Source organism: Dunckerocampus dactyliophorus, chromosome 19, assembly GCF_027744805.1.
Source record: "Dunckerocampus dactyliophorus isolate RoL2022-P2 chromosome 19, RoL_Ddac_1.1, whole genome shotgun sequence".
Classification (NCBI taxonomy): domain Eukaryota; kingdom Metazoa; phylum Chordata; class Actinopteri; order Syngnathiformes; family Syngnathidae; genus Dunckerocampus; species Dunckerocampus dactyliophorus.
Genome location: NC_072837.1, coordinates 19,496,889 through 19,509,506, shown reverse-complemented (window position 1 = coordinate 19,509,506; position 12,618 = coordinate 19,496,889). Strand labels below are relative to the sequence as shown.

The following is a 12,618-nucleotide window of genomic DNA, read 5'->3' as shown; positions in this document are numbered from 1 at the left end:
TGTGACAAAATGGCGGCCTGGCGGAGTCGCGTAAGTACTAAGTACAGTTTACACGGTAAAAATGACTTCTTAAAACACAATATATTGAAGCTATTGTGCTGTTCTAAACAGTCATGCAGTAAATATGATAACCTAAAGTTATCTCACCTTAGTTAAATTCGGTGTGATTTAAATGTATACTAACACAATGGAGCTATCCTTAACAATAGCTACAGTATCTATCTGGCAGGATTGTGTCGTTAGCTCACAGTAATGTTAGCAGTGTTGTTCCTTACAGCAGCTATACAGTGCATGAATAGTGCTAAACATATAGTTAAATATATAACATGTATTTCCTAAAATGACAACTCACTGTATTTCATTGTTTTGGTAGTGATGAGCAATACCTCTGATATAATTTCCGATCCGATACTGAGTAAAATTCAGGCTGGTCTTGGCAATGACGATCCGATACCGCTACTTTGTGCAAATTCACCTCATGTGTTTGGTAAATTTGAAAAAGTAGTGTATTTCATATCATATAATATAAAGCATACAAGACATTTAATTGATCATTTACATAAACTAATAATTTAATAATTACTTTAAGTTTTTTATTTGTTAATTTTGAACCATGAAGTATGTTGAGGTAGCAGAGTGATTTATAGTATAGCCAAGCTAATATACAACAATACAAAAAACAGGGCATAATCGTATAAAATATGTGAAAATGGTATTTTAAACGATCAAAAAAGGAAATAAGTAATATAATAAAACCATTAAAATAAATGATGAATTCTTAAGAGCTGCTATAAGAATGAAAACTTCAGTCACAATTCACACGTGGCTCCGTTTATGATCAGTCATCCTTTCATCAGACAAACATTACCTCAAATGACCAAAGCGTTGAAAGTATCGATATTTTTGATTTGAGAAATGATTTTAGAGCATGATGGGTAGGTATCGGAAGTATCGATAGTTCAGTATTGAGCTGCACATCAGATGGATAGATCAATAGATACTTTATTCTTCCCAGAGAGAAAGTCACATTTCCAGCAGCTCTGCAAAAATGCCATAATAAACTTAAGCACTTAAAAATAAAACAAACAATGCAAGATAGAAGCGATAAGAACAATAAGAAAATAGAATAAGACTAAAGAAATTTCATTACCTAAATTTCACTACATCACTACCTTTTGTTGTGGTTTAACAAAAAAGTACATCAAAAGCCCTGTTTCATATGCCTTAAATATATAAATATGCCTTATATTTATTTATTTATTTATTTATTTATTTATTTATTTATTTAAAAAAAATATATATATATATTTTTTTATTCACAAAAAACTATATATATATTTATTTAAAAAAAACTATATATATATATATATTTTTTTTTTTTACCAAATGTGACTAAGTTTAAGGCATATGAAACAGGGCTTTTGATGTACATACTTCTTTGTTAAACCACAACAAAAGGTAGTGATGTAGTGAAATTTAGGTAATGAAATTTTTTTATTTAGTCTTTATGTATATGTATGTATGTGCATGGCTTAGATCAAGGGTACGGAAGTGTTACATTTAAAATTTTAAACTCGTGGATAGACCTTGGTAATGTTATCAAGACAAACTTCAGACATTGCAAAACACACACCCAACATACCAGAGCTGGAGACATCTTCCATTTCCCATAGCAACCCTCCCAAGTTCACTCTTTCTTAAATGTAAAGTACATAACTCGGTGTCCACTCGGTGTTAGACTTTTGTTCAAATAATCTTATTTTACTCTTTTATACACAAAAAAATCACTTTAGTTGCAGAGTTGAGTAATTATTCCATGAATATATACCATTGTAATCGTGGGGTTTGTTTTTCCATGGAATTATGTTCTTCAAAATTTTCAGCAGCAGGCGGACACGAAGGTTATGTACTTTTCACTAATGATTACACAACAGTTGTTTTTTTTTTACACTGAGAATATTTCAATAAAACACATTAGAAACCAATTTCAGACGACATTCTTTAATTCTAAGTAGAAATCATGACACAATTATCAGAGAAAATATTGTTAATTTCACAACAAAAGTAGACAGGCTTTACATGGAACATTTCAATGTCCAAATATAGACACTTTTTTACAACATAGCCGTGCTAGCGCGAAATAAAAACATGAACAGGCTTAATTTATGGTTTGGTAAGCTTCCTCACTCTATAAACGTCAGAGTGATAGGGATAGTACACATTGTTAGAACAACAACTTCAAATACTACTCAAGTGAAGTTGAAGACAGAAAAGGGTACCCTTGATCTGAGCCATGCACATATATATTACAGCTGTCAATCGATTAAAATATTTAATCATGATTAATCACATGTTGTCAATAGTTAACGAATAATTAGTCACGCATAATCGCAGATAGAAATACGTGTTTATCTATAATAAGTAGGGATGTAAATCTCTTAGTGGTAAACAATTTGATACGTAACGAGGAGAACTACATCATTTATGCAAAGGGTTGTCACTTTTGGAAATATCGGCCATTATTTAATTCAGAAATCAATCCACATTTAGAAATCCCCCAGTTTTTGCATGTTTAAAGCAAGTCCTTGAACGCACCTTGTACAGTTGTCCCATGCAGTACAGATAGACCACTATACTGTATTTTGATCCTTTTTCTTTCACCTCACATTTGCTTCCAAGTTCTGATACTATGTGGGAATGCATAAAGGTCACATTTGATGACCTTATTGAGCGCTAATGTGCTTGTTTGTTGGGTGGACGGCCTCTCTGGCAGATGGTGGCTTTGTATTCATTTCGTGCTTCCTCAAACTACGGTGTGGGACGAGGGTCAAACAAGACATGTGCACGTTAATCACGCGTCCAAAAAATGAGTGCCGTTAAAGGAAATGTCTGTTAATGCGTTAACGTCGACATATTCACAAACATGCAAGAATGTAGACAGCAAAGTGAACCACAACAAGAGAATGGTGGATACACCTTTTATTTACCTGCAACATATTGAACCTGTATGGCAGCAAATCATGTTAAAATGTGACTTAAAACATCGCATGCAGAGTTAATAAAGGTTTTATGATGGAGATGAATTGACGCTGGAGTGAATGATGGAGTCATGTCAGGATTCAACGGTTATAAAACAGTCATTAGGTGACAAAGTGTCAATACCAACACTAGTTTGGCACATCTCATTGCATTTTTTTTACAGAGAAAAACTAAAGCACACAAGAAATATAATGACTAAAGATATACGGTTGCTTTACTTAAGAAGAGGACACATTTGTTTGGAGACAAAAAAGAGGTATTCCCTCCAAACCCTAGAACTAAGAAAAGTGATTATTGACGTAATGTGCACCCACTTTAATATTTATTAGGCAGATAAAAACAGTGGCATATGATAGAAAAGCTCTGCAATAAACCCCCTCTCCAGGGTGAGGGGGTGGGGGGGATTATAATGTGCTGCAGTTTTTATTGAATGTGAAAGTCGCTCAGTCCAATAAAACTAAACGGCAGGATTACGCAAAAACATGTGGTGAGAAACGGCCTCTTACATTTTGGTGCAAAGCTTTTGGTCGTTTGGTTCAGGATGGTACTCAGGAGTAGAGCCGGGTGGATCGATACCATTATTGATAGCAATTGAAAGCGTGACGAGATCTATGTTTTTCAGTTCTCTTCTGTCTTTATTTTCAAAAATATCTGAGTGTGTGTTTGGACTTTGAAGGATTTGAATGCCAATAGGAGTTTTTGTTTATCTCTGGCACTATTGACTTCATTTTGCTGAAGCAATTGTTTCTTCTACAATATGAACAATCCTTATATTTTATTTAGTAGGGGTGGGAATCTCTGGTCACCTCACGATTCGATGTGATTACGATTCAGAGGCCTGCGATTCGATGATCGATGCATCCTTTTTTGTAATCAATAGTTTGTCAATTTTTTCAAGCATGTTTTTTTTCTCCATATAATTTCTTTTTACTCACTATGTACTACTAAAACAAAGCATATAAGCATTGTAATGATCCCCAATTAAAATAAACATGACACAGATGAATTGACTTCCATTATCTTTGAATAACTGGAAGGTTCCATCTACCAACATATTTCCCATTGCACGGCACCAGCAGGACAAGTGAAGTGCACCAGTAGCAGCGTATACGACCGCAAATCCTTTGCAATAAAAGTGTTTCAAGCAGAAACACTTTTCCAAAGAGTTGGGTGGAAAATTAGTTATCACCTGCTCGATGGTTCTCTGGCTGGTTGGGGTGGAAACGTGTTATGTGCTTTCTCATATTTGTCGTGTTCCCAAAGTATCTGAAGCTTGTATGACAAAGCTTGCATATTGTCTGGCTGTTGTCCAAATCTCTTTTACCTTCAACGACGTGAAAGCCAAAGCGCTTCCAGACGCTCGCTTTGAATCCAGCGGGTGCGAGTCGGAGTTTACGCTCAGCCGTTCTGGTAGCGTCTTACGCCTAGGTGCACCACCATAAACCGTCCAGGCTGCACTTCCGCTTTCCGTCTTTTTGTTCCGTCGGCATGGATTATTTTAATTTATGAATCCATTAATAATCGTCAATGTCCGCATCGCGATGCGTATAAGAATCAATTATCAATCAATTATTATTGTTTGTTAAATTGTTCACAAATAAGGTTGTTGATAATATATTTGTTTTCCTAAAGTCTGTGTCCTGTGTTTCATTCTGATAATAATCAATTTAAGGCAAAATCATTCAATGATCCTGAAAAAAGTGTAAAGAAAGAAAAAGTGTCAGTATCAATGAGTACTTTCTCTGTATTGACTTGGCATTGGATTGCCCACCCTGACTCAGGACTACAGAGTCCCACACCCATCTATTTGTGACATGCTCCGTCATTCTCCATGACCCACAAAGTAGCTTTGGAACTAACAATCGGACGTACAAACAAGCAGAAATAAGGTGCTTCACCATTTTCCCACCTTTGCCACTACAAGAACATTCTTCTAAAGTTCTTGACGGAGAACAAGCTATTCCCAGTCCCGTACACGTATGGACTAATGGACGTATAGGACGTGGATATAAAGAACTCCAATTCCGCCCAAAACGGGACATCTGTGGGGTTGAAAGCCATCTGGAAGACCAGATAGAGAGTCCAGTCCACCTGGAAGAGCGCCATGGCCGCCAGGATAGCGACGGTGCTCCGGTGAAGCCTCCGACTGTTACGCTTTCTCACGGTCTGCGTCGAGCCGCTCACGCTGGCAATGGGCATCACAGTCGTCGTCCGACTGAGCAGCACAGCGACGATGAGACCGCTGGTGAGCGTGACAACGATCAGAGGCAGTAGATTGCACAGCAGGAGGAAGACGTACTTGTAAACGCGGTTGACTGTTGGACAGTGATGGTTGCTGCAAAGGAAGAAGTCCAATGGGCATCCTGTGTGGTTCCTCGTGAGGTTCCCTGCCTGGCCTTGCAGGTTCATGACAAAGATAGGGGTGCTCAGGACAACGGAGATGCCGACGCAAAGCCCGCTCACCATCCAGGCCGCCCGGATGTTGTCCAGGTAGATGGGAAGGTGGACCCTTTTGTTGCTATCTCTCATCTTCTGGTAGCGATAGATGCTGATGAGGACGGTGAAGAGGATGCTGCTAATTTCTCCAAACACGGTCAGGAACTTCAGCGAGCGACAGGACCAAGCGTCCGAGACGACGTACGAGGTCTGAAGGACGTCATCGATGTTGATGATGAGAATCTCCTCCAGGTTGGCCGTGGCCAATCCCAGAAGAAACAGCTTGAATGTTTTGAGTGGGGAGACCCCGGTGTGAATGATGGAAAGGATGAGGACCGCATTACCCACCAGCCCCATGCAGGAGAGGACCACTCTTAATATCAGGAGGTGGATGGACAACTCCAGCATGATTGGATCAGTGACTCCTCACTTTGGAGCATCGGTGAGGAGACGCTTGTTATCAAAGTTCTCCGAGATGTGACAAGAGTGGAGAGAGAGAGAGAGAGAGAGACTGTGATGATTGCTCATTATAAAGACAGCAAAACAAACCTTCTGGAAACTTCTGAAGGCTGGGAGTCATTAAAGTTTCACCTCTGAGCTTTGCAAAGCATCATCCAGAGACCATGGATTGATTGAAGGCATGGACATGTTTGTTGTTTTCCACTGGCTGACATCGACAAATACACCTTTACTTGTTCAGCGCTTAGTTTTGGAATCACACTCTTCAGAAATTAGTTATTCAAATCATTTTCTCCAGTAAGTACAGTAGCTGCATATAACATCAAAAATTAAAGGAAAAGTGCACTTTTTGGGGGAATTTCCTATCCACAATCCTTATGTGATACGTGAACACACGTCTTTCTCTTTTCTGTGCGTTCTGAACATATAAAAACATAAAAAAGAGGCAGCTAAGAATGTGTGTAATGGGAAGCACCTCCAAAAGGCACCAACAAGGCTCCATTTCCATAATGTGAGCTGCATATGAACCACATTGTTGTTATTATTATTGTTATTAACATTGTTACGCCCAAGAACTACCTTACTGGCGTAGTGACACCTCACCACACCACAGCGGCTAGTTACCAGCCGGCTAGCTACTAGCTTCACCACACACTCGCTCACAATGCCTCAGGCCACTAGCCAAAGGTAACGCTACGTATTGGAGCTGCCGCCACTGCTGCTGTGTTTTTGAATTTGAAAAAGTTAACACTAACGTGGACACCACCTTGAGTTATTTTGTGAATTCACGAGTGTTTCCCGTCTTTATCAAACGCTGGCACTTGCAACTGTCTGTGGCTCCGTGATGGGTCAGATTGCAGCTGTCAAAGATTAAGCAAAAAATCTAAGTTTGTTATTGTAGGATATTTATGAGAGATGCACGATGTCTTTTTTTCAAACCGATAACCTTCTGCTTCTCAAGGCTGATATGATGCAGATAAGTACTAACTTCTTATATGTATCAATATACTTTTTTAAAGATTGAAGTATAGTTTGTGCACACCTTGAGGTAAGAAGGACTAGAACAAATTAGGATTAGTTGGTTTGTCCTAATCAAATATGATGACATCAGTACTATCAGAAGAACCGGAGTATAGAGGGGGAGGAGCCACCTGCTGTGGCCCAGCAAGGTGCACTGTATTCGGGCACACGCTCTGTGCAGCTGGTCTGGCAACATGGAGGTCTCTGGCAAACCTTTCGCATTGTTCAAACACAGCGGCACCAGCGTTTCAGCTGGCTGATAAGGTTTTTTGTGTGCTCGATGTTTTTTTTTTTTTTCCCCCCTCACGGTGGAGCAACGTCCTTCTTCCTTAAAGTGAAAGTTTGTTTACAAGCAGGGGTGTATTTAATAAATTGCGGGCCCAAGGCAAAACTAGTCATTGGGGCCCCTCCACTATGTCATTTAGGCCACTTTTTTTTTCCTGCTTTTGAAATCTGTCACATTTATCTCTCAGTTTAAGTTACTAGTTACTTAGCCATGTTTATACCCCCCCCCCCCCCCCCCCCCCCCCCCCCACACACACACGTAATATTTGAAATATTAATATTTATCATCTTCTAACAAGTGTGAATATGAGAAAAATCTCCTATTTCCAGAAGTAGCTCAAGTCCTTAAACTCCTCCTGGGGGATTATTATTACCGAACAAGTCAATCATCTCAACGCTTTTTCTGTAATTGATAAGAAGATGATGTGACATTTAACATAGTTTAACATACTGTAGTTTGGCGCTTTAATACTCGCATCTTTGTGATGAAAAGCGCCCCCAGCAGCTTCATCTCCATGCATTCTCCTAAGTTGACACGGACAGTAGCGGTGCTGCTGTGCTCGTGGCTACGTTTGTTGTGACTGTGAAAAAGGTTGACACAGTTTCACAGACAGTTTCCATTTAAAACTTTAAAACTTTTCTCCCATCTTTGGGACATGCGAGGTAACATGGAATAGTCCATTGTTGAAACACTGATGAAAGATTACACATTTTGATGTGAAGTTTTCAGCACGTGAATTAAAACTAAAACAGTAGGATTAAATTGAAGGGGGAAAAAACTCAATAATCACTTTTTATAACATGTTTGGGGGCCCCTGGAAATCTCGGGGCCCCAGGAAATTGCCTAATGGTAGGTCTGCCCCTGTTTACACGTAAGGTCAGGGGAAGTTACGGCAGGCCGTTAACATCACAGGCAGGAGAAAAAAAAAGGAGCGCTTGATTTGCTCACTCGCACAGTACAGGTAATCTCGCCTCATTAGGCCGTTTTTTGAAATGATCAGTTATTGAGCGATCTTAGCATATTTACGGGTATGACATCATAGTTCCCTCATATATAATTATCAGTCCAATAATAATAATAATTATTATTATGGTGCACCTTTATATTGATTTATTTATTGTTTTACTGCGTTTATTGTTATAGTCTGTACAGCTTGTGCAGCACTTTGGTTGTTTTAAATGCACTATAGAAATAAAGTTTGACTTGACGTGACGTGATGAAAAGAAAAGCATGGACTTTTATCTTCTTTTTAGACGTGCAGGACAACTAGGAATTTTCAAAAGTGGTTACAGTTTAGACTGAATGTTTTATTATTTTTATTTGTATGGCGGTACAGAATGATCAAATGAGATATTAAACATTGCCTTGACTGTTTAAGCTTGAATGATGGCTACAGTTTGACCCTGGAACAGACCATTACTATTTCCTATTGGAAAAACAGTTTCCGAGGCGGACTAGCATCTTAGTAATAACATGCGCACGGACAAATGAGGAAGCCGTAATGGGACACGGGAGTCTCGCTGCTGACAGAGGACCAGTTCATGTTCCAGCTTGTCTCCTTCCCTTGCTTAGTGCATCGTCTCGTTAGCAAGCCCTGCATCCTGATTCAGCTTAATGCTGTGTGTGTGTGTGTGTGTCTGTGTGTGTGTGTGTGTGTGTGATTAACGATAAGCCCTATGCTGGCAGTAAATGGGAATGTTGGGGATTGAACGTTGGCAGTTTAGCATCTGATAATTATCAATCAAGAACCTGAAGACATGAAATTAGGTTTTGTTGTACAAATGTAAGTTCTTTTTTTGTTGTTTTTGGTCTCAAACGTCTCTGCTGCGGACCGTCATCAGCTTTCATTTCCCTCAATATTAGCCTTTTACACCAAACCCTAGTTTCTTCTTTATGTTATGTAAATGTAGTCTGTGGATACATTAATAGTTGGCATGAGTTAAAGCAATAAAAGGCTTAACTGTGGCAGACGACAAAGCACTCATTGATTAGCACTGACGACAATCAGTTGACAAGTCTAAACTGAGCAAAGATGTCACCTTTGGCCCCATCGGATATACACTGCTCAAAAAAATTAGAGGAACACTTGGAAAACACATCAGATCTAAACTGGGGGAAAAATGATGTTGAATATGTTTCCTGATAATAAGTGGGTGATGTATTAGTAACAAAATGATGCCACATCATTTGATAGAAATGAAAATGATCACCCTATAGAGGGGGGAAATCAAAGACACCCCAAAAATGAAAGTGAAAAAATGATGCAGCACACTGGTCCATTTTGCTAAAATGTCATTGTAGCAACTCAAAATGATTCTCAGTAGTTTGTGTGGCCCCCACGTGCTTGTACGCATGCCTGACAACATGGGGGCATGCTCCTAATGAGACTACGGATGGTGTCCTGGGGGATCTCCTCCCAGATCTGGACCAGGGTATCACTGTGGTACCTGGACGCATGGAGGAGATTCCAGGAGACAGGTAGTTACTCCAGGAGAGCTGGACAGGGCCGTAGAAGGTCCTTCAACCCTCAGCAGGATCGGTATCTGCTCCTTTGTGCAAGGAGGAACAGGATGAGCACTGCCAGAGCCCTACAAAATGACCTCCAGCAGGCCACTGGTGTGAATGTTTCTGACCAAACAATCAGAAACAGGCTCCATGAGGGTGGCCTGAGGGCCCGACGTCCTGTGGTGGGCCCTGTGCTCACTGCCCAGCACCGTAGAGCTGGACTGGCATTTGCCATAGACCACCAGAATTGGCAACTACACCACTGGTGCCCTGTGCTCTTTCTTCCCTGATGAGAGCAAGTTCAACCTGAGCACATGCGACAGACATGAAAGGGTCTGGAGATGCCGTGGAGAACGTTATTGGGACATTATGTTTAGGTCCATCCGGCGCCGCCAGGTTACTCCTCAGACTGGAGCTCATTGATGCCCTGGTCCAGATCTGGGAGGAGATCCCCCAGGACACCATCCGTAGTCTCATTAGGAGCATGCCCCCACGTTGTCAGGCATGCGTACAAGCACGTGGGGGCCACACAAACTACTGAGAATCATTTTGAGTTGCTACAATGACATTTTGGCAAAATAATTTTTTCACTTTCATTTTTGGGGTGTCTTTGATTTCCCCCCTCTATAGGGTGATCATTTTCATTTCTATCAAATGATGTGGCATCATTTTGTTACTAATACATCACCCACTTATTATCAGGAAACATATTCAACATCATTTTTCCCCCAGTTTAGATCTGATGTGTTTTCCAAGTGTTCCTCTAATTTTTTTAGCAGTATATTTTAACATTCCAGGATTGTATAATCTTACTTAAAAATAGGCATGTCCAGATCAGAGCTTCAGGATCGGGATCGGCTGCCGATACTCTTTATTTTGAAGATCGGATAGTATCGGCTTCTGCCACGAGATCGGGCCAATCCGGTTGCCGTTTAGCGTTCGTAACTCTGGGCCACACTCCAACACGGTAGGTGCGGTAATGCGCCTCAAAGCTGGTTGCCACTCGACTCCCGTCACCTGCAAGAAGAAGAAAACGCAACACCACCATGCAGCTAGTTTTACGTTGGATGTTCGGCTCCATAGCTACAGCGATAGTTCCCTCTCACTCTGCCTGGACTGCTGTGTCATGGTGCGGGGAGCTCACACGGGAAGTGCCGCTCTAACCATTGGTTGTCTATACTAGGGACCGTCATTGAATTACTTTTGCGTTGAAAAGAGTTTGTCACACCGCAAATTGATCAATAACCATGTCAAATGATTAGTGCTACCCTAAAAGTATTTTGCACGCCCATTTTTTCCAATTTGATCTTTTATTGGATGGACTTTTATTGGATCTATTATTGGATTAGGGACCTGACTCACAGAGGTTTGTTTCAAAAGCCAAACAATATTGTTAGTCATGCTGTGTAATAATAAAGTACATTTAGCAATACTTTGCTTACATTCTTTTTAATGTTTTGAAGAGCTATTTTCATAATCATTTTCAAGTCCACAAATTGATGTTTGTAACTATGCTTATTAATAAAAAAAAATTGGATCGATCTGAAGCCAAAAATGTGGATCAGGACATCCCTGCTTACAAATGACGGACATAGTTTGACCCTGGGACGGATTTATTCTCTTGCCATTTGTTGTTATGGGGAAAAAATTATTCTAAATCCAAACAAATCAGTCTTCCGCGGTTCATCACGGATAAGCTTTGATGTCATTACTTTTTGCAGTGCTTAACTTCCTTTTACACTTGCGTGACAGTTTAGAACGTTAGCAAGTGCGTGCAACAGGAGGTACACGGGTGTTGTGCACAGGTGTTGCATGTAGTTGTTGTACATACAGTAGGTGCTTGCATTAACACAGGAACGTCACAGTGGAGCTCCCCTGCGAAGTTGACAGGGTGGGTCGCGTACGTGTGAGCGTGTACGTGCGTGAGTCACGCGTGGATACCCCTTTAAAAGGCTCACCATGTTGCCATCACATGCTCCAGCAGCAGCGAAGTAGGATGTGTAGAACGTTCCTCCTCTTGTTATGTAAAACGTTAGAAGAACAGGCAGCAATCATCAACCAACGTGGAGACTTTTGTTCGCCGAGCATCTGCTGACTTTGCGCCCGGCGAGAGGGGGACAGGGCTCGGCCCGTGTGTCAGCCCGAGCCTCGCTGCTGCTGGTCGTTGTGTTGTTCAGCTCGCTGGCCAACCCAAAGCTCCGTGTAGCGGCTGGAGGTGCAGGATCCGAGCCGATCGGCTCTCCGTCGCGGAGTGGAGTGGATGGAACGCGAGGGGAAGCGTGCTCGTCTCGGCGTGGAGTGCTGCCCGTCTTCGTTGGTGGTGGAAGCTCCGACTTGTTTGCTTGCAGTCTTCGTCGAGGAAGCGAGACAGAGCTCGGTTGTGGGAGTCTTGCTGGGTCGGACTGTGAGCAGGCTGGCTGGTCTTTAACCGGAGCGTTCGGTGGAGCACAAGGTGCCCCGAAGCTCAACTACATCCCGGTAAGCTCCACATGATTACTTGTATTATTATCCGTCATCGGGCCTCGTTGGAGTTGAAGAAGTCACGTCTGATCGTAATGGTGATCATGCTGTATAGTGGTACAGTGGTGCTGCTAGGGAGGTGTAGTCTTCTACTTTAGTTTCTCCTCCAGCCGCCAGTAAAGTGCAGTGCGAACATTGTACTTCAGTAATATATGGCTAATGTTTAGATAAACTGCTTGATTTGTTTCCCTCACTGCTGGAGTCAATTTGTGCCTGTCGGGGTTTGCAGAGTACCCCCATATAGGACTAGTCACTGACCTGGAAAAGGTACAGGCGTGTTCCCAAACTGTCACAATGTTAAGGGTGTAGTCAGACTTGTGTACCACAGCAGGTTTGAAGCAGCAAGCAGCAAG

General features: G+C 41.3%; 2 protein-coding genes across 14 annotated transcripts in view; one reads left to right on the top strand and one right to left on the bottom strand.

The window, feature by feature from the left end:
- The first annotated feature begins 7 nt into the window (after window positions 1-7).
- Window positions 8-12,618, top strand: part of LOC129171914 (bromo adjacent homology domain-containing 1 protein-like) — a 49,738-nt gene continuing 37,127 nt past the window's right edge. For 7 of the 9 annotated variants that reach the window (XM_054761051.1, XM_054761049.1, XM_054761052.1 and 4 more), the window contains exon 1: window positions 11,674-12,223. The gene's annotated coding sequence lies outside the window, so the exon portion shown is untranslated. Of the gene's footprint in view, window positions 31-11,671; window positions 12,224-12,618 lie in introns of those variants that run through there. The other 2 variants (XM_054761047.1, XM_054761053.1) reach the window with 2 other exon arrangements.
- Window positions 1,581-12,324, bottom strand: LOC129171916 (uncharacterized). 5 transcript variants are annotated; one of them, XM_054761055.1, is made up of 3 exons: window positions 11,704-12,324; window positions 10,559-10,762; window positions 1,581-6,142 (listed from the first exon to the last, which is right to left on the bottom strand). In XM_054761055.1, exon 3 carries the CDS (start codon window positions 5,881-5,883, stop codon window positions 4,957-4,959), a length of 927 nt encoding a protein of 308 aa, XP_054617030.1. In that variant the 5' UTR covers window positions 5,884-6,142; window positions 10,559-10,762; window positions 11,704-12,324; the 3' UTR covers window positions 1,581-4,956. The 5 variants fall into 5 exon arrangements, with proteins under 5 accessions (XP_054617030.1, XP_054617029.1, XP_054617031.1 ...); XM_054761054.1 differs by having other exon boundaries at window positions 10,559-12,324; XM_054761056.1 differs by having other exon boundaries at window positions 1,581-5,943; window positions 10,559-12,324.